The sequence below is a fragment of the Chlamydotis macqueenii genome, chromosome 14 (genome assembly GCF_036417535.1).
Source record: "Chlamydotis macqueenii isolate bChlMac1 chromosome 14, bChlMac1.mat, whole genome shotgun sequence".
Taxonomy (NCBI): Eukaryota; Metazoa; Chordata; class Aves; order Otidiformes; family Otididae; genus Chlamydotis; species Chlamydotis macqueenii.
In genome coordinates, this window is record NC_141569.1 from 16,350,434 (window position 1) to 16,377,989 (window position 27,556).

The following is a 27,556-nucleotide window of genomic DNA, read 5'->3' on the forward strand; positions in this document are numbered from 1 at the left end:
GGTTGATACCGATCAGACTTAGAGTGATGAAGCTATTGGTTTGGCTTCCTTAGATTTACATGTTGAAACTCTTTGTTCCCTCCTGTAACTGCAGGTGTACCAAGCACAAGGTAAGATGAGAGCCAGTTCCTACATGGGGAGCGCTCAGTCCTCAGCCAGAGCGTGAACATGCCATGAATGCTGCAGACACAAAGCAGCACAACACCGCAATGTTGTGGTAGGCTTAGTGTAAAAAGTAATATTTGAATCATTTCCCATTCTTGCTACAATCATTAACATAAAATCAATTTATGTTGTGACATTTTCAGGTCTCATTATGATCTCTGTCATGAAAGGGAGGTTTTTAATCCCCTCTAAATTCTTTAAGAGACAGCAGAATAATACGCACTAAATACCTTATACTTTTTCTAATATGACCTTTTCATGGTTCTTCAGTTTGGCTGCCTGGACACTCCTGTTCTTTGCCTGCCTTGGTAATCAGGTGGAATGGTAAATAATCAAAATACTGAATCTTTAAAAGGTTAACTTCATACTGCAAGTGACTCTCTTATAGGTTATATATACTGTATGCTCATATTCTGCAACCCAGAAAAAAAGCTAGGAAGAAAAGCAAATGGCAGACTACGACTGTTCCCATGACAGTGATAAAAATTCAGGATGGTAGTAAAATGGCTGTGTGATAGGTTCTAATTTTATTCTGCCAATAGTTCACACATATTTATGCTCTGTGAAACAATCTACTCTATGGAGATGTGAGGAGCTTTAGTCACCCTTCACCCTTAAGAGGTTTGAAAGCCTCAACTAGAAAGTGGTTTCAAAATGGAATGGATATTATGACCCAATGCTAGCCCTCTTCCTGCTGTTGCTTTCCTTGTGGGGCTTTTTGTTGGGGTTTTTTTTTTCTGTATGAAACCTAAAAAGTGATGAGAAGTGAACCTAGTACTAAGTACTTTTTAAAGTACACGGTACGTAATCCTCTTCTCTTGTTATTGTTTTAAACCATGACATTAGCTGCAAAGAGAGGGTTGCAAGTGCTGAGAGAAAACAGGGAGAAGCCAGTACATCTACTCAAGGAGAGCATGGAGCAAATGTGGAGGATATGACTTGCCATCTGAGAGTATTGCACGAAAACTAGAGAATCTCCTTTTGACTCTTTGATGCTGCCCTGCCATTACCTTCCCATAGCCAAGCACAAAAATTTTTCCAGGAAAAAGGAATGTATGCCTTCCTTACAGGAAAATTCTCAGAAATGAACGACACCAAAAACCCAAAGGGAGAAAACTCCGCTTTAATAGGATTTTAGAAAGAATCCTATTATACAGAGAGAAGTGCTTCTCTCACTGGAAGGGGTCTTTGAAAACCAATACCGCATTGCCCGGTTTAAAGGTATTCAGGCCCTTACACAGGTGTCTGCAGACCATTCAGGGGTGACTCGCTGGCTCCTTTTTTATTGATTCCTTTTCCTACCTCTATCACAAAATTCCCGAGAGCTTCATAATGTATGGTCAAAGCAGAAATATTTTGGGTGTGGGGGTTCAGCAGTTCAAACATGATGATTTGTCTCTCCTTTGTATGGGCTGGAGAGAAGTCACCTAATGTGGCACTGCTGAGTTTGTCATAGAGCTTGGTTGGAAAGTTTCTATGAAGCTCTATCTCTACATACTAGTTATTCATCCTGAGACAGGTTTTTCAAGTAGTTAAAACTCTTAAGTAAATTAAGTTTCTGCTCATGTGTCTAGGAAGACTTTCAGAACGGGGAAAAAGGCATAACCAACATGCAGAGAAGCTACTTGCTGTTCCCTACTAAAACGGCAATAATCTCTATTGCTCTGCAGCCTACAAAGTAATAAAGAGCTGCTAAGATTAATTAAACTCTGAAAGAAGGTGGAAGTGTTTAATCAATCACCACTGCTGTTTGTTGCCACTATACCATTCATAGAGATTATTATATAGCAACTTGAATTACAAAGTAAGGCATTTGTAATGTATGAAGGCCACTGCCACTCAATTTTTGGATATCTAGTTCCAGGTATCGAGGACCTGCTTCCTCACAGTATCTGAAAATTGTTACCAAGTTCACTTTACACTGACCATTCACTTCAGTTGTGGGTGCTCAGCACTCCTGCAAATGAGGCCTCAGAGTTTCAAATCAGGAATCTGGAAAATTAGAAGATGCAGCTAGCGACGCTTTGAGAAAAATCTGGCTTAGCAAGATGGACAGTGTTACAAAGGAATCCAGTGCCAGGAACTGCACAAGAATTAATTTCTCCAGGGCAGCACACATCAACTGCTCTGCCTACATTACTTTTTTAAATTTTCTTCACTATTTGCAATTTGCTGGCACGTGTGCTCTACAGCTTTGGAGAAATACAACGTAACTGTTGTCTCCTCTGCTATGCAACCTGACATAGAGCCAGAACAGGACCATTCTGTACTGAACGAGGAAAGGATGCTGTGGACCTAATGACAGACAAACATGTAATTAAAAACTGTATCATACTGCACATAGAAAAGGGGTTGAATTAATCCTGTCTGAAAGATGGACTTGGCAACCTCTCTCACTTTTGAGTGTACTTGGAAAACCAAAAAATTATCTGAGAATTAATTCAATTATCAAAGATTTTAAAACAGTGTTCAGGAAGCGCCAAAAGACATTTTTCTTGAAAAAAGTGAAAACATGATCTTGCATAATTCCGAGGCTGGTGACATTCAGGTGTGAGACGAGTAGAGAAACATGGTAATAAACCTTTGAATTCACGCAGAAGTCTTGCATTTGTTAACAGCATTTTTGCTCTTGCCTTCCATTCTAATAGCAGTTAACACGTATCTTTAGAGCAGCTCAGGGAACATATCCCCACATTACACATAATTCTAATTTTCTAAGGCGGCTGTTCACAGAATCCTAAATATATACAATAGCAATGGGAAGAGGCACTCTCCTATGAATTGGTGTGAACTGAACTGCTTTAAACTCCTGCTCTTCCAGAGCTGGCTTTATTTCTGCTGAAAGGAGGAGGCCATCAAACTGTGAATACTCCAGGACAGGTCCTCCACCAACATAAATCAGCACTGACTTTAATGGAGCCATATGGATTTACAGCAGGCAGAAGTCTTGGCTGGCTGATTGTCCAGAGAGTGCTAAAGCAAATGACAACTCTACCATATGGAGAACTCCACCAAAAGCACTTTAGTAAAAAAACATTCATTTCCTTTCATAATAGGGTCAAGCGTGATTCCTAACACACAGAAACGAGAAGAGTCACTGCAGCTTTTTGGAACTCATTACCACCTACTTCAACACAGAGCAGCAAATGCTATTTCAGGAGTAATTGGGATCACTGATGTGGTCTATGCAGGAGCTGCTTACGTCTCCTTGAACTGGAAGGATAACCAGTCACAACACTGACACTGCACAGAGAAACTCTGAGCTGTCCTTAGAATATGCCAGTGCAGAAGAGAAATGGAGTTTTACTGTTGTGTCCTCTTGCTGGAGATGGCTCCATTTTAGCCAGGTGACAAAGACATTTGAACTTGCATTTGCAGGGCATATGAGCAGGTCCACCTTGAGCAGAGTGGAAAGGAATAATGTGGGTTGTCTTCTAAAACATGGGGAGACAAACAATTGCTTGGGGACAGGATGCTCTGAAGAATCTAGTCGTACCAGCTGCATTTAGCCTAATGCTCTGTGATGACGGCCAATGCCCCGTGCTGTTCAGGAGAATGTACAGTTGCACCTGTCCAGAACGTTCTTCCAACTTCCCCTGATTTTCTGCTATTTAGAGCAGAGAGAGATTAAAAACGTGATCTGGAGGCTAAAATCCAGATGCAATGGCAAAGTCTCTCTGAAGCATGCCAGAACTGAAAAGCCTTCACAAGCAAGTGGAGTTACATACAAGCAAAATCCTCATAACAGAAAATACCTAATATCTTAGGAAGTTACTGCACTCCCAGTGAGAAAAGAATGGCTACTATTATTAATGTTGTTATTATTGTTATTTGGTGTACAGTTTCTGTGCTGGAAAATGGAGTTTTGAGACAATCAAAATAATTTACAAATTGAGATTGACAAGCTGAAGCACTGAGATGTTGAAATTAAGCACATTCATTTCAAAGTGACGTCTCTGCTTCAAAAACTGTCAGATTTCATTTTCAAAGAGTTTTTTTAAAAGGTCTTTTACTTTACCATGAAGAATTACCCCCTCAAATCCTGACTTTCTAGTCCAGTCAGTAAACTGAAAAATCAATTATTTGCACAGTACTGGTTTTAGGGGAAAAAGGCCAGAAGAGAAGACAACCACATATGAAAGTCAGTGGGGAATTGAATGGAGAGTGAGAGAGAATAAACAAGGAATTTACCTATAGGACTGATAGAGCCTTACCAAAAACTGACTGCTATTCCTAATTTATATTTAGAAACGCATGAGGAAAGAGAGGAGAAGAAACTTCGCTGCAAGTGGAAAACCTGGCAAGCGTTCACAGTCACGCACAGAACCCAAGTACTCCGATTTGGCAAGAGGGCATGTGTTCTCTGCACACAATATTAACACTTTCCAGCAGAAGACAGTAATTTTAAAAAGTGAAAAAATGTTGGTCTCCAAAATCTGAAAAGAAATTAAAAGCACGCGCATGACACAAGAGTCCCTGAGGCAAGGTAAGCGCCTACACAAAAGAGGCCTGAGCGGGAACTGGAAACAAGCCCTCTGGCAGCCCAGCTGGAATGTCCTTCCACAAAGAGTAATTATTGTTTTGGAAGCAAGCTGAGTCCAGCAATTAAAGCAAGGGCTTTAAACCTCTGCTAGAGGTTTCCTATATGTTATACAAATCATAGAAACTCTGTGTGCACTGGTTTACCTGTGTATAAAATTGAATCCCTAAGGCAATGTGAGGCTGAATCCATTAACATTAGCAAAGTGCCTAAAGAACGCAATAAAGGGTTTCAGTGGCACGAAGTGTTAAAATGCCCACCACAGGCATGTTGGTTAGTATTCAGTGACTGCAAAAGAAACTGGAATAAGAACATATTCAAACACCTAGACTGTGCTTACTTATATTAAGATCATACAGGTTATCTGCAAAGAATAATGCAAGGAAGCGAGCACTGGATGATAAATGTAATTTGTTAAGGACTTTCTGTAGCTAGGCTAGGCAACATGGCATCTTTCCAACCCAATTTCTTTATGCAAAACAAATATTTTTGCATAGATTTGCACGTTACTAACATGAGAAGAGATTTATTAACAACAGAAATTGCATCTCTTAGATTTCATTTATTATCCTGAATTAGCTGGTTAGTGACTATCCTCATGCCTTATCGTTCTGTGCAGGCATTTACAGAGCACTTATTGTGGCACCAACGCCACTCTTCATCCTCGGTATAATGCCTGGAATATGTATTCAAAACAGGCATCTGTGACACAAAGCAAGTTAAGTTTAACTTTGCGTCTGGGTATTCTGAAGGAGGAAGAGAAGCCATTTGCAGAAGCTCAGGGCATTCTGTTCTATAAAAGAAAATTTCCTGAAAGTATCTAATACAGTAACTGCTTTGTCCTGCAGCATCAAGACCGGTATTTTCAATAGAACATCTACACCCAGCTCCTCTGTAAGCGCCAATCTAAATCTGAAACCAGTCCTTTGCAGCCTGTCTAACAACCTACCCATAAAACCAGCTGGCCGGCTAGATCTCTTCTGGCTACTTTCTTCTCCTCTTACTCATTTTGACCTACAGCTAAGGACATTTTTCACATTGCCGACCCATGGAAAAGACTCTCATAATCTTGTTAAAGGCTGGCATACTTGATTTGCAATACAGAATCCTGCAGCTGTCTCCTCAGGGAAATAAACACTTTTAAAGAGGCTTTGGGTGTCTAAAATGACTTAAACAAATACAATGGCCACACTAGTAATAAGGGAATCAATTTTCTACTTCTCACAAAAATGTCTACAGTGAGGAATTTGGATTTTACGTGCCCTTACACAAACTCATCTACAGCTTTATTTTTTTATTGCTCACATGTTCTCAAGGGAAGCCAATTTCTCTTTCAAGCAGCAGTGACTTCAGTAAGTCAAAGCATCTAGTTGCTAGAGGAGGGTTTAGTTTACCTCTCATCACTGAAATCCTGCTGTGGAATACAATTTGTTTTCAGAAGAGCAAAGAGGTGAAGGACAAAAACAAATGGCAATTACTCTAACACTGTGAAGAGCTTGGAGACTGGTATTCTCTCGCATCTGAATTAGGGTAAGAAAATATACCGGTCAAAACGTTGCCAAGGAAAATGGTCTGTCACCAAGGGTGCTGAAATTTGTCTTGCTGTCATCTAGAATATGAAGCTGCAGTATAATAGTATATAATATTTGCATTTATGACTGCTTTTTATGAAAGATTGCACCAATTTTTTAACTCTCCGTTAGGATAGACATTAGGCAGTGATATGATAACTATAATTCTATTGCTTCATTACTAAAAACTTTCTTGCTACTCTCAATCCCTTGCCATACCAATTAAATAAGCTTCTGAACTTCCCTCTTGACTATTCACTTGAAAAATAACTGCTTTTCCATCTAAATTCATGCAACGCCTTTCTTAGGGATTCCAGTAGTCCAAAATATAAAACATTTAATGTCTATTCATTTATTTGAAGCACCAGGAGAAATAAAACAGTATTTTTAACTATCAGTGTTGCCAGAAAAGCACTGTCTTCACCATTAGCAAAAGAGTTGGGCACACGATACTCAAATCTACACAGCAACCCTACCAACAAAGGGCTGGTACACATTTCAGGTTTTCCAGTGGGTATGCTGTAACACTTTCTGAGGCTACTAAATAATCAGAATAGGCTTGAAGATAAACCTTGAGATCGTGTGTAGCAAAATCTTGTGCAAACTACAGAGTGAAGAAAAAAACACACCGAGCCTCAGTCACTTCCAATCACCTTGTAAACGTACATTGTACTGAGCAACCTCACACTCCTCCTGTTTTTGGCAAAATTTCCAATTACAGAAATTGGAATTCCAATAAAAACTGGAATATTATTGGGGATTATTTACAAACTTAAGGTGTAAATATTTACAAAAATAATCACTTCCTGCGACATTTGCTAATAAAAAAATATCCCAAGTCAACCAAAGAAACACAGATGTATTTGAAACCTGGTAGCTTTTTGCCATAAAATCAGAAAATAATATCTCTTTATAGTAAGTTAAATGCAGGAGCTACTCTGTGGTCTTTACTACTTCTTAGAGCGTGACACACAAGTCCAGGCTTGCTTAAAACAAACTGCTTTAATGTAATTTAGTCTCCCAGGGTCAGGAGGAGTCGTCTATTTCTGAACCCTTGTTCTTAACGGCGATGTCATGCAACATGAAATAGCACGACCACATATCAGCAGGTTCCGAATTTCTTTTGAAATGCAAAGGACCTGCCAATGAATCTGCTTCTCGGAAGCTTAATATATTGTTTCCACTTGCATCTTCTTTATTGTCACTCTTTTATACCCGTACTTCAATTGCGCACAGCATCTTTCCTTTATTGAGGGCTGCAATTAATCAGCTGCTTCCATAAAGCACCACATAAATTCTGTTTTATGAATTCTTTGTCACAAGAACATAGCCAAATGCCTTGTGCCCCAAGACTCGGCAGTAACACCTTTGTACAGCCTTGCTGAACTCTGATGGAAACTACAGCAGCCCAAGAACAAAAATTCCTCAATTCCCTTTACTATGTTAGTGTTGGTAATGAAAAAATAGAATCTAGTGATGTTTAACAGGCAGATCTTAAAAAAAAGACAATGAGAAAAAGAAAGACAGAAAGTCAGTCAGTCTGGGTACTTGAGTGGATATGTTTGCACGGTTGCTTTTGCAACAGAAGAACCTCAACAGTGTGAAAAGCTGCCATGAGCTCACATTTTCCAAATCTCTTACAAGTAGCAGATGTCTTTTCCCCTTCCTCAAATTCCTCATTCATTTTACACCCTAAACTATAAGACTATAAAGACTGAACTATAAGACTAAAAAAAAGAAAATCTATAAAATTATGTGCAAAAATATATTCTTTTTGATTTAATGCATTCTGAAAGAATTGCCTTAAAGCTATATTTATACTATCATTTAAATATCTATACCAGGCCAATGTCTCCAACATGTGTTTTCAACAGTGCTGTAGCGTGGGCTTTTAGGAGATGGAACTTTTTACTTAATCTTTGTACCAAGCACAAAGAAGTCGGTGACAGGAGTGGCTTAGCTCTAGACTGAAGTAGAGAAAAACTCACACTTTCTCATATGCCAGCTTGAAATAATCTCTGATAATATTGCTGATCCAAACACACAAAAGACTCCAGATGATGTCTTACCAATGCCCTGTAAAGTCTTATCAATATTTCTGGAAATGCCTGTCCTCACATACCTGAGGATTATTTATGTCTTTTTCACAGCTCATAGTTGCTCACAGTTATTCTGTGACCAGCTAGCACACTAAGGTCATTTTCTCATTTAGAAATTTCTAACCAAAGAGCTCTTAGGCTAAAGCAGATGTTCGTATTAATAAGACCCCAAGTATGTAATTACACACTTTGTCCTAATGGACTTCTTCCCATTTCTATTGCTCCAGTTCTCAAGGACATACAACAGAAAATACAAAAAGGAACTTTTTTTTAAAGAAATAAGAAATACTGTCCAGTGTTTTTGCAACCAACTTGACTTCTTTTCATAAAAATGTAAACTGAACAGATAACACTTCCTCCCACTTGCTTCTTTATTGAAAAATCTATTTTAATTATTCATTGTCTTCTGGTTAACAGTATTCTCAAATATACACTACACCATATACACTATATAGTAGCCACCATATGTCTTTCCTCCTCAAACATTCAAAAAAATCAAAACACTTAAAAATTATATTACTAATAAACTGTGCTTTAAAAAAAATCTGATCTGCTTTTTTTTTTTTTGGTTGAGAATTTATTGTTTGCTTATGGGCTTTTACTAAATCCAGAAAAGTGAGTGATATATAAGCTTCATTTAACAATCTTAAACATACAAGATGAAGATTGGTATGAAATATTTTTCATTTAAAATATCCAGAATGGTAGTGTTAAGATATAAAATGAAAGGGAAGCACGATGCATACTTCATAACACTGTTCAGCTTTGTGCTTTTAGCAGTTTTCCTCAAGCTAGTTCTTTGCTGCCCACCAACAATGTAATTTAGAGATAAGGTGCTTCATCTATGAGATACTTCTCCCAGTGCTTCCAAACTCAAGATCTGCAGAGCTTTCCTGTTACTTCAATATTTTTCAGGCCCTTAAGCTCTTACCAGGAGCAGTGCTACACTGGTACCTCAGCACTGGGACTTCTGGAGACAAAGCTGTTTCTGGCGTTTCCTGGGTTCCACCTTCACCTGAACATCCCTCAAGCGGAAGCTAATTAATCCCTTTGTAAAAACCACACCACACAATGAGGCATCTTCTATATATAACTATTTTGTTAACCACATCTGAATATTGTACCTTAACTTTAACAGAAGATTTATTATGCTTGAGAAATAGTGAGGTGTTCCTTTTTCACAGCAAGATATCACAGAGATCAACAACCACAAACCATAGATGTCTGGAAAATCACGTTGCAGACAAGGAGATATATTTTTTCCTCACTTCAAAGTTCCAAATGAAGCCTAATTTTGGTTATCTCAACTAAAATGCTCAGGGAACTGTATTTTTCAAAAGATCATATCCCTTCTACTTTTTTTTTTTTGTGCAAGAATATTTACAACCCTTTTGAGAACTGAAAGCCTAAACCTGAATTTCAATCGTGAAGGATCAATGACACATTTGTAACATGCAATTCGCTGCCTGAAATGACTGTGACATGATTTTATTTTACTTGGTTTTCATTTTTCCTATTGACAGGGATCACCTCAGAAGTGAGTACTTCCTGTCATATACCACACTTACAATTTAGACAATAGGAGAATCTGCCTGTTGTCTGTGCCTGATAACTCCTAGGCCCTGACTATCATCGTAAACAAATTGAGAAACAGGACATGATGATATGTAAAATTACCTTTAGACAAGAATTATGAAGATAAGTCCATAATTTATTAAATCCAAGAATATAGTGATATCATTGCTTAACATATATTCTCATAAAGGAAACAATTAGTCATGAAATTCTGCCTCACTTAGTAGAATGCTCTATTAGAAAATTGCAATTAAAACTAAGTTGGAACATACATACAGTAAACAGATTGCTTTGACATAAGCTTAGCCACTTTCTATGTTACTACTAATTGGAAATATTATAGAGGCATGCCTGAGTGCTTTGTAATTCAGCGCCAGCTACAGATCTGACTGTCCAAGCTGGTCCCAAGGAGATCTGCAGAGAGGCGAAGCTGCAGAGAAGGTTAAACTGCAATTTTGAGTGACCAATCTTAATCTTCAGAGTTTGAGCCTGGATCTGAAAAATTAACTGAATAGATACAAGTACGTTTTAACATTAGAGACAGAAAGATCCCATGCCGGTTGCCTGGAAGCTTCTCTAATAGTGACATTTATTTTTTGTGTTGCAGGATATTTTAGTCAGTGTTTTCTCTGTGAATGATGGACTCTTGTCTGACTGAGATGGACCAGAGCCAAATTGTTCAGATTTTAATAACTCACAAATGCAGATACTGATTCTCATTCTAGTCCATCTCTAAAGAGAGATGTTTGCTTTACAGGAAGCAGACAATTTTTTTTTTTTTTTTTATTTATACACAGTCCATTAAACTGAATTAGAAAAAGATGTTATTCTTCAGAGGAAAATGAATGTACAAATCTCCCTGTTGGGACAGTGAAAGCTGTAAAATATGTAAGCCTATATATTTAGAATGAGGTGATGATATCTCAAATACCATCTCCATTCTTCTACACTAATAAAGAAGGAATTAAAAACAGATAAATTCAAAACTAATTTGACACAATACTAAGAAGTGCATAGAAAGAAACTCTCTGGAACAATCAATTACATTCCAGTCTATATTAATTTATACCATTACAGACTCAGAATAACTTTAACAAAGGCCACTGGCTCAACATTGTTGATGGAATTTTTCCAGATTTATACTACAGTAACCAAAGATGGAATTTAGTCCTTAAGATATCAAAGGAAAAAAAAATCAGAAAAGATGTATTTTAAATTTCAAAAATCTTATTTTCTCCTATATTTTGTTGAAAAGGTTTAAGGTTTTTTCCTAACACTAGCAATGTTTTAGCTGAAGACTGCACTGATAAGCACTGTAACTTATTTAACTGCCAGGTTTCTAGAGATTTTACAAACTTTTTCTTGTATTAAATGCTAGGGAAATGTTCCCCAAAAATCCAAAAATCAATATCCATGAAAAAAACCTATATGCAACCAGACTTACTTATTTGTTTTTGTTTATGATGAGAGAGATTTTAGTGCTGTAATTATCATTATCAGTGCACAAACACCTGCTGTTCCTAGAGGGTGTTTCTATTAACACAGTGTGCCACTTCAATAGTTTTCTGTTGGCAAACCAAAATCAAATTACTTCTAGTCTGAAAATTATTGTTACTTGCTGGTGCTAAGTGTTTACTTTGTCTGTAACTTTCTAACCTTTTCTTTATGGTAAAAAAAAAATCAATAGCCATTTTAACATTTTGTTTAATAAGTGTCCATGAAACTCTGATTGCCATCGAGCTAAGTACGCCCATGTAGTGTGTGGGTTTATACATCCTGGTGGCGTCTGTATCCTTTGCACATCAAAGCGGGACGTTATCTGCAGGGTGCGTGATGCAGGTTAAGCCTACACTGCCCTGGGGACCTGTGCCTAGGTGAGATTTGGGTTTGCTGAGCTGCGTGCCTCATGTGGGGTGTCCACACTGGAAGTATCACCTCATCTCTAGCTCACACCGGCTGCGTGACTGCTGAGCTTTGGGCTTGCCAGCTACCCCACGGTGCTGAGCACGGCCCTGAACAGCAGCCTCCTCCAGCGCCAGCCCAACTCCTTCCTCCACAGCTCCAGGCATGGCCCATGCTGGAGCAGACCTTCCCTGCTGCAACGGCGGGGCCTCCGTATTAAATCTGATGTGGAAGCAAGCAATCCACAGCTAGTGGCTGTGCGCATGAGAACCACCAAATCAATTTGTTTATAATATTTCCATTTTAGGTGGCGATCACTCCTGGGACAAGGGGCAAAACCCATATCCACTGATCAGCCTGGGGTAACACTACAGCTGTAAACGCTTATGAAAATATAAAGACCTCAGCCACAGAGAGCTGCCAGAGAAGTAGCACAATCTTAAAAGTTTTCTTTCATAAGATCTCAAGAGGATTAAAAAAAAAAAAACCTACTGTTTTTAATATAATTACACCATGACACAGTTATTTTAATGCTGTTCCTGTCTCCCGCTGCCGTCTGGGATTAGTCTTTATTTAGCGACGATGAAGAGTTATGTCTCATGTCCTGGTTCAACCTCAAAAAATTATGACAGGAATTCTGGCTCAATGTTATTCTATCGGCATGTTACCTCATTAAAGAGATGCATTTACTAAAAGTGCAAATCCTGCTGGCAGTGATGTTGCTACTGCAGTCAACACCATTTCAGCAAGTACCTGAAAGCAACAAAACACACAGTACGCTGCTTCTAGTGCTGCCTTTTCCTCTTCTCTGGCATTTTTTGCCTCTAAAACAGAAGTTGCCTGTTATATTTTGGCACCTGCTGTAATTTGATCAAATCCAAGAAAGATCATGCTGAAGAAGTGACAGCTAGTCAATGGATGGTATCGTCCCTAACTTGTTATCTGTCTGGGGTCTGCTACGATCAATGCTTCCGTGCCGAGCTCCAACACATTAGAGTCAGACCAAAATGCAAAACAACTTCTATGGGAGACAATTCTTTCTCAAGTTCATGTCAAAATAGGCTTTATATATACACCCAAGTGCTTTCTGTGTATAATTGTTGAAAGTGCAAAAAAAAATATTTCAATTTATATTCTTTAGTAAAAAAGCGTTTGGGTATCAGAGGTTCAAATGTGAATTTACTCTTCAAGCCTAACAAAGCTTTTTGGGCAAGCAATTCTCCTGTACAACACAGCTATGATGGAAAATGCAGTCTGAAAATATGCATTTCATTTCTGTTGTATAAATGCTTTGCACATATAATTCAAAACCTCACGTGTGCAGAATGAATGGTAGTAAAAAATCCAATAGTATTTGCTCAAACTGGAAAGTGATTTTTTCTATGATGTCTGAAATCTCTTTATGTTCTTTCTTTGTGAAGGTTTGAGCCCTTAAACTATACCATTATGACTGTTCATGCCAACATCCTAAAAGATGATGCTCACATATTTGTGAAAAAGAAATTTAGAATCGTTTTGTCAATTGTAAAGTTTACAATTCACATTATGTGTTGGCTAATTACAGAGTCACAGCCAGCTGTAGTTGCAAACAGGAAAAATACCATATAAATTCTATAAATAGCTAAAGGTCTTGTATTATAACTATTGATAACCTTAAATGCAGTCAGATTACCTCATTCACCAAAGACAACGGACCTGCTTACTCAAGTAGCAACTCCTGAGTACAAGTGTTTGTACTGACAAGACTCAACTCGCAGCACAAATTTGAATTGATAATTAAGTCATTTAGGTTTTTTGAATTTCAAGCGATGAAAACAGCCAAGAAATACATATTTTCAGCTAACGCTACAGGAAAAAATGCAGCTTCTCAAAAATAAATTATTGAAAATTATTTGCTAGAAAATAGAAATACACACAGGTTCAAAACAATAGTATTTGTGTCTACTTTAAATCTAACTATGTGTAGTATCTTCCTCCCATTTCTCTTCCTGGCACGACTACTGTCTTTTGTTTATTGATAGCTACATTCTACATTCTTTACTTTCTTTTTTCCCAATAGTTTTTGGCTAACTTTCGAATGCAGATACCAAGTCTTAACTTTTCCTCAAAAAAAGGAACATTAAAAGCTGCATAAACTGAGCATAACAGGAGGTCTTCACAGTGAATCCTGGACGCACGCAATCTCCTTTCCACCTCAAAGTAGGTATAGCATCTGATTTTGAGACAGAATAGGGCAATACTTTGCACACAAGGTTACACTGTGCCCTTTCCTTCTACATTCTTGTTGCTTTCATGAAAATATTTAAAAGGAAGCCTTATAAAATAATTTGGTGTCCGAGTTGATCTACATGATTCAGGACATCTCCTTGCCGCCTTTGGTGGAGTACCGTACTTTCAAAGTGTGATAGCTGCTTACCATAAAGCCTTACAAGATCTGCCCTAATTTGCTAACAAAAACCTAGAAGATTTTGCAAGTGATTTATCTGCGAGGGTTTTGCAGTACCTGAAACTGTTCTGCATGATGACTTGTTAATTGTACACCACGGAAATGCTTTGCACCTCACTTCTGCAATACAGCAAAGTCATTACAAAAATTGTGGATGTTTTTGAGGTTAAATTACACTGATTAAAGATGTTTCACTGAATTTGAAGAGGAGCAGTAACTACTATTGATCACCTCGCTATATGTAGCTAGCTTAGAAATCAATGCAAAGAAGATGTATGATTTGATGGGAATGTAAGTGATATAATTTCAGTGTGATATAAATAGCAGCAGTTTTAATTTTTCCCATTCAGCAACGTCTATTGCTCAGTTATGAATGCTTGAGGATAATCAGATATTCAAAATGGACTACAAAGAGCCTTATATGTACTGAACAGACACGTAGGGAGTTACAAACACCAAGCTTTGCTAAGCAATTCTCTGCAGTTTGTGGATGTGGTTAAGTATTGACCATACAACACATCAATATTTCCTTCAGCAAAGAATTGGGCCCAGTGGCCTCTCAATCAAACGTCTTGTAAGGGCATCACCATCTTTCTGAGCTACAGCAAAAGGATTTGTGTTTAACGGGTCCTTCCTGAGCTATTCCAAGGTTAGCTCTGCATGAGAGGACTGATAAAATACACCTCCTTCATAGACACAGGAGAAGATGTCAGAGTGATGTTGTGTAGGAATAAAAAAAAAAAACATATCAGGAAAAACTAGCATTTGTATATCAATTAACACGTTCTCATTCACATTATTAGCTTTTTTGCTCTATTCCTTTTCATCACATGAACATTTTATTCAATTTGGCTCTCAGATTGCACATTCCGTTTAACGTAACACTCCTACAAAAATCCAAGTTTTCCCAAGAAAACTGTACATGTAGAATGCGCAGCCTTTCCCCCATAAGCTCCTGCTTTTCTCTGGTGCATAAAAGGATGATGATGTGAGGTCAAGCAGCAGAAGAAAACATCCCCACCTACCATTACTTTGCTCTTTCTTCTGACCCTAACAGAAACTTGACTTTGCTGCCTCAGTCCTGAAGCTATTTTCTTTTGCTTCTGATAGGAGTGGGTAATGGTAACAGCCATCCATGAAGAGCAAACAGATCTTGCCTGCTTCTCAATTTCTTCTAATCAAACACTAACTGGGTGCAGCCACTTCACTACTCAGATGTAGTATCTATCAGAAATGAAAAAAGTCCATCTTTCATGCTTTCAGGAAAGGGATAATAAAGACTGATCTCCTTGTGTAAAAAGCTTGCAAGCAAAATAAGAGTAATAATTATTATAATTATTATTTACAGATACCATGTAACTCAGATTTGCTTGGGTACGGTCATTTTATCATGTAACAAATTGAAAGACTAAATTGCATTATTCGTAAGGAAAATTTTAGAGCAAAAATATCAGATCCTGCGTAGTTTAGAGCTAATAATCCTACCCTTTACTGATAAAGTCTAGAGAAGGAGCATGTCAGTGTCTGGAACACACATCTCTGTGTTCAACAGCCTTATACCTGCCCTGCACCGAAAGGTAGTCTTTGGTTTGAATAAACATTACTACTTCTCTGTAAAACAAGAAGAAACACCCCCACTATTTTAATGAGATATACTAAAGCTTTGAAACTCCTGGTACTCTTAACTTTAGAATGTTTTTGTTTTACCATTCTCAGAGTTTGAGATTCAAATAGGTCATTTAAAAATATACCTTGAAATTTAGTGTCAGAAGAAGTCTTTTTCCAAAGTTGAAGCCACAAAAGGAAAAAAATTCCTGGCAAATCACACCCAGGAACCAATTTCAACTCAACCATGTTCATGACTCATATTTCATATTCATAAACTTTAAAATTATATACTCTGCAGTCATGAAAACTTGTGAATAGCAGTTTGAAACTGAAATATTTGCTGCAAGTGGATTTCAAAGAAAAACTTAGTTCCAAGACTTCAAATTCTTTTAGTTGTCAGCCATTCAGGCACAAGAAGCGATACAGCTCATTTGGGAAACAAGACTGTGATTTCTTTGAATGAACTTCATGCACTGAGCACTTTTCTATAAAGGAATGGAACATTGGACCTTCTCATCCATCACACCCAAGAGGTCTGGTAGTTAAATGCTACAATTCAGATCCTAAACTATACCGTAAACAAGGTAGCCTCTTGATCGAGCTTGCCAAGACCTATTCCTGTAGCTTAAAAATGTCCTCTTGGTTCCCTTTAGAAACTTAAACAACACTCAGTATAATTGAATATATTTGCTTCTGTTTATTGACCTTACATTTCCCTTATCAAGATAACAGCATTTTCTTAGAAGTTCCCTTGGGCGTTTCTGCAAGGTCAAAAAGACACAACACAGATAGGGATAAACCTACTTTGAATTACTGCATCTGTTCATGCTCCAGTGGCTCTGCAACCCTGACGGCAACAAATGAAGACGAGGATGCTGGGAGTATAGCACTGAGCTTCTTAGAAAACACACAAAAAAAGGGGGTACTGTCAGAAAGAGACCTGACATGCTGTTAAACATTTACTATCCCGGCCAAGACACTACAGTGCTGACACAGGTGAAAACAGGAGTCACACAGAATGGAGGCTGCAGACAGAACCACATCATTGCAACTACAAATTCACGTTTGCCGAGAGATGCCCCAATCATTGCACAATGTTGTCTTTTCGACAGGATGCACTACACACTCAAGGGAAAAATCTCTTCCCTTGCCAGTAGGTCCTGAAGAACTAAAACTGTTTGTTTCTCTTCGAAAGTCCTCTGTTTATGTAGGGGTTTTAGAAACTTCAGCTAGTGTCAAAATAAGTTACACCTGATGAGAACTCTAGTGCACAGTGCAGAGCTTTTGCAAAGAGGTACCTGAAAACCACCAGCAGACAGGACTTTGTGTCTTGAACAACTTCAGTCACTTAGGTGCCATTAAGAGTCAGTTACCAGTCCTTTTCTTCTGTTGAAATTAAGCCTTATTCATTTCACAGTGTTAGATAAAAGGGCACACATGCTCTGAAAGGGCAGCTAACCTCAGGGCAGCTAACTGCTCAACCTTTGTCTCTGAGCAGCCGAGTTGAAAATCAGTGGCTATCATGGAAGCATATTGTAAAGCTGGGATACTGCTGTGAATAATGAAGCATAACAAGTGTTTTGATAAACCAAAGGAATCTAAATGGGCCTCAGAAAGAAAAGAGGAAAAGCATTAGCGTTTGTCATCTTTTCTGAAATCTTCCATCAGTACACTCACGGAGTTCCTTTTTCTACCTCTCAGACTCTGACCCCACATTCAATTTAAGAAAATGAAGAACATGATCCTGCCATCTCTTCAAAGATTTAACTTTATGGTAGAAAGATTATATTGTCTTCTTTGCCATTAAAGATAATCATTCCGGTGTAGTTTTATTTGCTAGCATTTGTATTATTTTATTAACATCTCCATAGTACCAGTTAGAATTATAAAAGGAATTCAAATTTTTAACATGATTATTAGTCTTGATTTTCATCCTCAAAGCAGAGGTGGTTTTGAAGGAGCCCAGGGAGGAGGAAGGAATACAACTCAGACACAGCAGTCAATTGTTACCCCCGAGCACATACACTTAGATTGCTTTTCTTTGATGCTGCTGCCAATTTTATTCACTAGCGTATAAAAAAAGGTCATGACATTTGGAATTACAGTACTCTGGAAATTAAATGTTCTTTTACATTTTTAATTTCTGAAAGTAATTTATTATAGAATAATATTTGAATATGATTGAATGCATGTGTAGAGATTAATGCAAACTGTCTTCAATTTGGAAGTTCACAACCACATACGTTTAACCTTGTTGTATAATAGGCATTAAAAAGTTTATGTGGTAGCCCTTAAAGCTGCATTTCCATTTCGCTGGAAGCATTTGCACTGTAATTCTCCTTAGTATTTTTCCACTGCCATGTCTGTATGAGGCATGAGGTTTAGCTCTCTATCGTTTTCTACTGAAGATTACGCTGCATTTGAATGGATTTCACAAACCTGGCAACATAATAAGGAGCAGAAACAGAGTTCCAACTGCCTACATAACTATTTTATACAATTTGTATATGAGAAATCAAACTACAGATTTTTATACCAATTCAGCAATATTAATGATACTCTAGTACTATATGAGGAAAATAAAACAATTTTGTGTGAAGACCAGACAAAACACTAAGGTACCAAGTAACCAAAATGCTAATCGGAAGCTCCAGACTGAGAGGTCTGGAGATTTTGGCGAAGGGGAGATCACTAGAGTGCTGCCATGACCAGGCTTGAGGAGACTGCCATGCTCCACCACGTGATTGCCTTGTACACCTCACACACGTCACCTCAGATACCAGTCAGGGCTTATTTCTGCAAAGCCAAGTCACACCACTTGTTGAGCAAATAAAGGGCTCTTACAAAAGGCAGTGCTATGGAAATTTTTTGGGGTCAGCAATTAGAATTCATAATTCTCCCATAAACCTGAGGAAAGCTGGCTGGCTTCCAGGCTGTAAAGGGCAGACACACACGATATCGAATTTCTCTTCAGATGCTGCTAAAATTGCACCTGGGTAAAATTTATACTGGATTTACTCGTGTTTTCTCATGAAAACTCTTGGGAGCTCTTTGTTAAAAGACTGACAAACTCTGAAATATTCAGTTTGAGACTCCATTACACTCAGTGGGCCAACTGAAGCGACAGTTCCTGAAGAAAGGAGACTGAGGAGGTAAGTGAAAGGAAGTTTTTAACAGGCGCATTACTGGCACATTCAGAGATCCCGGAGAAAATTTAAGATAAAACAAGTTAGAAAGCCCCTTTGCTATTGATTATTTAATCCTCAATACCAAATCATTTTGTGGGCATCTCAGCACCTAACCACAAAAAGAAGCAGACAGTGATAAAGCAAAATATTGTACTGCTATTATTTTTCCACATGTACATAAACGAACACTCCCGTGCCTGCACAAGTCTCTCACTTAACAACACTACAGCCAGGCTCACCAGCAGTTTCTTTGCATACACTTAAGGTAGGAGATGACCACTGTCTTCAATGTTTTCAACGTTTCCCTACCCCCTGGCAAAGATTTCCCTTATTTCCCAGGTGACCGTGCTCCTCCAAGGGGGCAGAGCACTCTCTTCATGCCATGCTGAAGATGGCAGAATTGAGGCATTTAATATCCTTGTCACCAGGGGCGATGGCAGGAGTACTGTTAGCTCAAGTTCAGCCTCTTGAAAAAGCCTTCAGGAAAGTTGCTCTGCGGATCACCCAATCCATTAAATTAATGCTTTCTTGACTGGAGTTAAAGTTTTGAGTCAAGCAAAACAAAAGCCTGGTTTCAGCATACATACACTCTGTCAAATTGCATTTACCAAGATAAGGGTTATTAGAATCTTTTTTTCTCTCGTGTGAATGAAATGGTAAGCTTAAAATGTCACTGAAGATTTATTAATCTGATGCTCTTTCTGATAAGAGCAACAAAGAGGGCATATAGGGAGCAGCTTATGAGAAGAAAAGTCTATGTTTGTGCCTGACTACAAGAAACAGAAAATATGAATAGGGCAGTTTTTCAGTGGGTATTCTGTAACCAAAAGATTAAAGCCACATAAAGCAATATTACAGTTATATATTGATTTCAGAGCCTTGCCATTTAAAATACTTCATCTAAGTTTGATAGCTATGCAGAAAAATATCTGTGATTTGCAAAAAAAATTGAATAAATCTGAATTTTCAAAATTTAGACTGGAGAATCCACTTGTTCTAAAAAGTAGATGGAGGCCTAATGTGAAAACTGGTGCTGTGCTAGAGGATCTGTGTGTGGACCACCATCACCAGTGTTTTCAGCTGAAGCAACAAGGCCTGAACTAACCAGAGGAAGTGTTGTTTAAACTTTTTTTCCCCATTTCTGCACCTGCTACCGTTTGAACCTGTCTATAGAGGGGAGGAGAAAAGTAAAGAGAGGTTCTCAAATATTTTAGGTCAACCTTACCATTGTCAATGCTTCATCTTTTTAATACTCCATGTGGTGCACAAGGCAAATAAACACATTTCACTGGTTAACACGCCAGAGCAAACCCCGCAGTAAGTCACACCTTGCCTTTGTGAGCTCCTGACACAGACAGGAGCCCAGCAGCTGTCAGTGACTTACCCCTCTTAGCACTCCTCCTCTTAAGAGAGGGGAGACAACACTGTACTTAAAAACAGGCTGCCATTCACTTTGCCACAGGTGCTCTCACCAGCACATCTGCACTCATCACAAAACCACAGCCACAGGTAACAACCTTTTTCCCTTCCAAAGGGCTTTCCCATAGCAGGGGGAAAACTCTTAGAATCTGGCTGTGGTGCTCACTCTGCTGCTGGACTTTTGCTTTAGGCAGTGTCTTTTGCCAGAACTAATTCCCTTTGGATGAGGTCACTCCAAGACAGCTTGCGTTTACTTCCCTGGAAAAGACCTGGGGGAGCGAATTAGTGCACTGGGCTTTCAGACCTCAACAGAGAACTTGCCGAGAGCGGGCAGGGAAAATGGCCATTTGTGCTGAGACACCAACCTTCAGCTTTATATAACAATTTCCAAGGAGTTTGTAGTTGAAACAGTTTCACACGTAAATACAGATATGTATATATGTATTTGACTTCTAATGACGATGTTAATAACAAAGAAAAATGATTATTCAGATCCCACGCAATACACGTGTGACCTGAAATGACTTTGTGGATAACACAGTGGCTACTGATTTTTTTTTTTTTTTTTTTTGCTTACAAAGTAGTGAACCAAACAGTACTTTTTTTCTTTTCTGTCTTCTTTTCTGATGATTCACTATTTCAATTCAAAATATTTTCCCTCAGAAATGAGAATCATTAGCCAGAACTCAGTTTTCCTACGAGACCCTATCAAGTGGGTGTAAGTTTTGCAGCAGTTGAGATGTTTGAAAGCACGACCCATTTAGAAAAGGATTAGTTGTATCTTAGCTTTTCCTCAAAAAACATTATGTATAAAGTCTACTAGTTAAGAAATGTCTTTCTCATGTTCTTCTGAGAACATAGCAGGAACCAGTTTATCTGCTGTAATTCCATTAACAGCTCAACTCACCAGTCTTCTCAACCTTGTGCTTTGAACTTTCAGGTCCTGGAAGGCAGGGGCAGGGCCCTTCGCACCGAGCTGTGATGGTTTTGCCAGAAGTACACGCATGAAACTCCAACTTACACTAGAATAACATAAAAAAAAGCAAGAATGTGTTCTGAATTAGGACAAGATATAAAAGCAGCAGCTGTGGATTAAATGAGAAATTGCATTTAGCAGTAACGGCACTGGACAGATTGCAAAGCTTCAGCCTCTATTGAAAATGCCGTTGTTTTTATTATTACAGATAACAACAATAATAGCTACTTCCCATGCAGAGTTTTGCACAGCACTTCTAAATGTGCATCATAAAGTGTTGTTATTATTCCCTGCTTAAATATACGGAATCTGCAGCCTGGAAAGTTGAAAAAAATTCTTACAGGTTACCTGAGAGATCAGTGGCAAAGCTGGGAAGAAAATACAAACCTCCAGAACCCCATGCGTTTCCTGCACTGCATTACCAGGTTTCAGGCATGGGACCGTGCCATCTATCACCTGCTACCACTACAGATTTATTAGTTTGGTCTTCTGAGGAGCTGGGAGCTTGCAACTTCCACTGCAAGCAATGGGCTTGGTCTGAGTAACATCCAGGAAAAGACATCAATCCTCACAATAGCGAGAACTGGTCTTTTAAAACATCAGCTTCTCTCAACAAGGAGGAAATTTTAAATGACTCCAATTACTATAAATTGCCTTAACAGTTAACAGCACCATCCCTAAAAATAGCCATCCATCATACAATCAATTCCAGAAACACAACAAAATGGTAAAACTGAAGAGTGAAGATTAAACCGCGAGCAGTACAGTATAGTTCCCTGTATCTGCATATTGTTACTTGTTCCTTTCCCTTCCCTAAAACTTCAGCAGATGGGATTTACAGCACCTCTTGACAGTCATCACATCCAAACCATTTAGGACAGGAGGACATGTGCAGTATTGGATGAACGAGACACCTCAGGAGAATTAATATTGCAGAAGCATGCTAGTTAAAAAGCCCTGATTTATAACGTACTGACTACTCATAGCCTTTGTTGTTTGCACGACGTATATTTCAGTGCTGACTTTCCTCTAAGAGCTTTGTGCCTGTGTAGTTCTCCTCTCTGCAGTCTCTACCCCAAGCATATTTTCCCCAGACTGTGCCCAGCAGCGTGGTTGCTGGAAACTGAAATAACGTACCAACAACATGGAGTAAAAAAGAAAAAAAAAAAACAACTGTATATAAACAGGAACAAAAATGTGCAAAGCATCCTCTTGGCTTGATGCCTAATAAACTGAATTCAATCCCATTTTTTGTCTTCTTCAAGCACTGATTTTACCAGACCAGAATCCGAGGGCTTTGCCTGCAGAGACTGCCTCCTGCCAGGGCAAATGGGAAATGTTGGGCTGCAAAACCCCTGTGAGAAGTCTGAGTTTTATTACAGATTAATTCTTTTTCATTTAAAAGCAGGCCAGCATGCTTACACAGTGTGACACATTTTGAAACGTGCAACTTTTCTGCAGGCCAAAGGACGCACAGCGTAAGACCATGGTGTTTCCCAGCAAGGATGCGGTGGGCAACTGGAGCTCATCCAGCAACAGCCACCCACAAAAATCACAGCAGCATCTTCTCTTATTTTGGTACAGTGGGAGCAGAGAGAACAGAACTGGATGTTGTTACCAGATAAATACCTCCTGCTTTGAAAGTACTGCAAATACCTTGGCTTTGCCTCTGTTTGTTTTTGTTAAAAGGGCTCATCTTTGCCCAGGCTTTAATCTAGCAGCAGGAGACCATTATCCTGTGCCTACATCCTATTCTGTTGACATTATCTCCCGGCCATTCTGAACTTCAATGCACCCTGGTGCCCGCACGCTCCGTATGATGTTCTGCCCTTCAGATTTAGAAAACGCTCGGCCACACACAAACATGTGCAAGCTTAGCTTGTGCTGCACACTAATTCCTTGCAAGATGGAAGGGAAGAGAAATACCTATTTTGCATGTTTGCTCCATAAATACACTTGCTCCATCCATGCTGTTTGGACAGAACACAAGAGAAAGCACATCAGAAGGAGAGAACAGAAAGGAGAATGTGCTCTGAGCGCACAGTCCTGAAGGCAACGACTCTTTCTGCAGCATAGTCTGAGAGTCAATAAGTTATTGAGAACACAGGCATAAATCTTCTTCCTGCAGCTGGAGCTGATAATTTAATCCCTTAGAGAACATCAGTTAGTTATATACTTTATTATGCATAATAAATGAAAATTATGTATCTAATCATTAGCAGTTATACTTCAAATACCACCTTTAGGATGGTAAGGCCTGTTTCAAGCCTGTTATTATGTGCAGTTAAGAAAGAAAAAGCTTTATACTTGGAAATAGCAAGGCAAGTTTCTCCTCAGCTTTCCTTATGACTGATAAAAATTACAGCCAAAAAGCTCAAAATAAACAGCTGTAAAAGTGCTATCTCTGTGATCTGAATGCGCAGGGCAAGAAAGAGAGCTAAACTTGAAGATCACAGTGGAGCAGTCACACGAGTGAACTCACGCCCACAATCAACCACGTCATAGTCCCACCCTCCTCCTCTGGGATGCTGGTTTGTATACGTATTCATAGGACTGGCATGGCAGCTCGGTGTTGGAGGAGGAAGATGAAATAAGTCATTGTTTTAAATATTAAATTAGGATAATACTAAGTGCTTTTCAACACCTTATCACTGTATGCAACTGTTTTTCCTTTCCCTAAAGAAAAAGATGGAGATACCGTATTTTCCATGCGATGGTGTGCTTACTCACTGTAGTAACCCACAGAAGTAGCTCAACTTTGGATTTAATGACATTGCCTAAGCCAAACTAACTGATGCTCAGAGGCTGAGTGGCCACAGAAGCTGTCTTGTGGAGCAATAATGAAGTTTTTGAACTACTCTGCCACTGGATCTACAGTCTAGGAGGAGTTGGCTTCCTCAATCTTCCGCCACTCGCTCGGAGCAGTCCCACAATTTGGGGCTGGTCCCTCTGATTTTGGGGAACCCATCTCACAGGTGGTATCTTTGGATATGCCTTGACTCCCTGCTGAGCTCTTCTAGCAGAGCTCCCTGGTTCCTGCCAAGCTTCACATTTCTCTGCTGCCTCCCTGGTGTATGAACTGCATTTGTTTACTGTGAACCCCAAGGCCCACATAAACATCTCTAAACTATTTTACTGCAAATGGAAAAGCAGCTCTGTTATTTGTTGCTAAATGTATATAGAGATCAGTAAAATATATGAGGGGAGAAATGGTTGAACATATTCATGGAAAATTCATAAATTAATTTATTCAACTAAGATGTGGGAAATTATTGCAGAGTGTGTTTTGGCTGAAGTGTTCCCCTGAGAATCCACCACTCATATAATGATCCCCTCTTTATTGTCAGTGACTCTACAGCAATGTGTTTTGCATAAGCATTCACATTTGAGGGAGAAAGAAAATAGCTACATAAAATTTACTCCCAGCTATTTCATTCTTGCCTGTCAGTCTCCAGCCTGTAGTCCCTGCTAGAGGAGGACGTAGATATTTTTTTAATGATGTAATAAACCAGAGTACCTCTGTCTTTATACTGGCTTTCAGCTTTCGGCAGCCAGGTTTTGATCTAACCTGCACATAAGTAATATTGTCAAATAAGTGATCTTTTACACAGGGGTGTGGATTTGACTAACGAATGTCTATGCAGACAGCTGAGTACAGCCTCCAGACCACATTAACACCTTGAAGAGCGTTGCATCCTGACACAAGGAACTGACGGATTTGTTTAAAATGCACCAGTGCGTGAAACGGGGGAGAGCAGCGCTCGGCACGCAGGCGGCTGCTGGGCATCGGGAGCATTGCTAGGCGCAGCCCAACGAGCTGCCTCGCGATCGGCATGGAGTGACGGGCACTGCCGTGCTACTCTCTGGTAGCCAGGTAGCTACAGGTGAGACAGCAGCTTAGGAGGGGACTCCTTCCACCAGCAGATACCCAGCGGGTCCCTGCTGAGATCAGCCAATACTCCCCTGCCAGAGAGCACAGCAGGCAGGAGCACCGCAACAATAAATCCTTCCAACAGCAGAGACGGACTTGGTGCACGCTGCCAATATTTGATGCACTAACTACCCATGCTGGGATGAAGCTCACTTAGTGATGACATAGCTGTGCATTTCCTCATTGGGACTCTAATTGCAATATATAGGGTATGTGCTGTCAGACTCCAGCCCTGACAGCACCCTTTCCTGGGAATGCAGAGGTAACTGGGAGTTTGCTCCAGGTGCCTCAGATGGCCCAGGAAACACCACGTGCCTAACATGGCTCCTCTTGGTAGGGCCACAGAGAGGACCGACAGCCGGAGCACCTCGCACAACCTCAATATCCTGAGTGATGTCACAGCCTCAGTAACAACACAGCAGGGAAAGGGATGAGGAGCGAGCACGCTTTATCCATGGTTCAGCAGAGGGGAGGCTCTTCGAGATCCTAATTTGGTCTTAACACATAAAATTCATAATATGAAATCTATAATTTAAAATTTTTTGTAGTTATGCTAATAAAGGAGAAAATATTAGCTTCCAAACTTCTATTGCTTCTGTCACTAACTGAACGTGAATTAAAAAGGAGACAAGCATATTTTTGTTGGTGGGAGTATGCATGAAATAGCAGACAGTGCACATGATGAAGATAAATTACCATAAAGTCTCCTTCTCAAAAGACTGAAAATTGAAATAGGAGGTTAAATTTTATAGAATACTAATTAAAATCTATGTTAAAAACCTGAAATATTACATCTTACTAATAGCAGTGGCTCTAAAATGCTCTTGTTGAACAGTGCTCTTGCCTGGAAGACACTGCATCATCTTCAGCACCCTGCAGCTTTTTACATTTCCACCGAGAGTTATTTCAGTGCAGTGTTTGCTTTATGGTGCATCTTTTGTTCACTCACAATATGTCTCTTCTAAACTTCAGACACAAATACCAAAAGCTCATTACTTTCTACCTTATCTTTTACTCAGTACCTGCCACTGGCAGAAGCTAGAACTTCCTGAAATTACAGCATAAATATTTTTTAGTCCAGAGTTCCTTTATATCAGTAGTTTTTTGTACCTATCTGTCTTAGCAGATAATTAGAATCCATTGGAATTCAGACACCCATTTAAGAGAGCTCGTTTGTTTACGTGCTTTAGAGCACTGCATGCCATTGCTTCCTTAGCTAGGACTCTTATCAGTATTTTCTTTATAAGCCTCTGTTTCCAGTTTTCATCAGATGAAAAAAAAAAAAACCACTACTATATTTGGAACAGACTCAGATCAAGAGATTTTTTTTTTTTTTTAACTTGGCACAATAAAAAATGATCAGTATCTTTTCTTCACATCCCAAAAGAAATGTCATATGGTGCACTCCCATTGCGTCCTGCTGAACGCGTACATTGAAAAGTTTTAATGGGAATTCTGCAAACTTTTTAGACTCTGTAAAACCTGAAATCCTGAAAACAACTGCCCAGTTGGGAGACAGCAAAGTCAACCACATGTATTCATGTCTGTCGAAAGTCAGATACTAATGTGAAGTGCTGACACAAGTCTCAAATTTTGGGCTGTGTGACAGGGTTGTGTGGCCCCTTTGCGCTTCTCCTCCCTGCCATGCAGTTCTGCTGCTCTGCAAACCAGAGCCTTGCTCAGGCCCCGCTGCCCTGGGCTCTGCAGAAGGAGAGGGGCTGCACTGGGACAGGGCAACCAAGCTCTGCGCCTCAGGTGGGCACCGAGAACACAGACCAAGCTCTGTCCCCGGGACTGACCACCTGGGTAGGCTTTATTCTGATGATAGTGGCTGTTCTACAGCCAGACTAGCGTTTTTGCTAGCTAGTACAGTTGTTTCTCTGGGCACACACTTGCTGTTCCTTCTGCCTGAAGGGTAAGTTCCCTACAGCAGGGCTTCCAGCCCTGCATATGCCCTGCTCCAGGATGGGACCAGGTCATGTTACTGCAAAAGGGAGGCTGAGGGGGCGGGGGGGGGGAAATTATATTAGAATAGCTACCAGGCAAACATACAGCACTTTATTCTTTGCAATAAAAGCTGTACAAAGATATCTTAAAAACCTGGAGATCTAATTAGGAGCTCTGTTCTCCTTAAGA

At 39.4% G+C, this 27,556-nt stretch overlaps 1 protein-coding gene across 1 annotated transcript in view; it reads right to left on the minus strand.

The window, feature by feature from the left end:
- Positions 1 to 27,556, minus strand: part of SPOCK1 (SPARC (osteonectin), cwcv and kazal like domains proteoglycan 1) — a 301,504-nt gene that overhangs the window by 42,017 nt on the left and 231,931 nt on the right. The window contains exon 6 of the mRNA XM_086759078.1: positions 21,421 to 21,535. Coding sequence (XP_086615204.1) covers positions 21,421 to 21,535 — 115 coding nt within the window. The remainder of the gene's footprint in view (positions 1 to 21,420; positions 21,536 to 27,556) is intronic.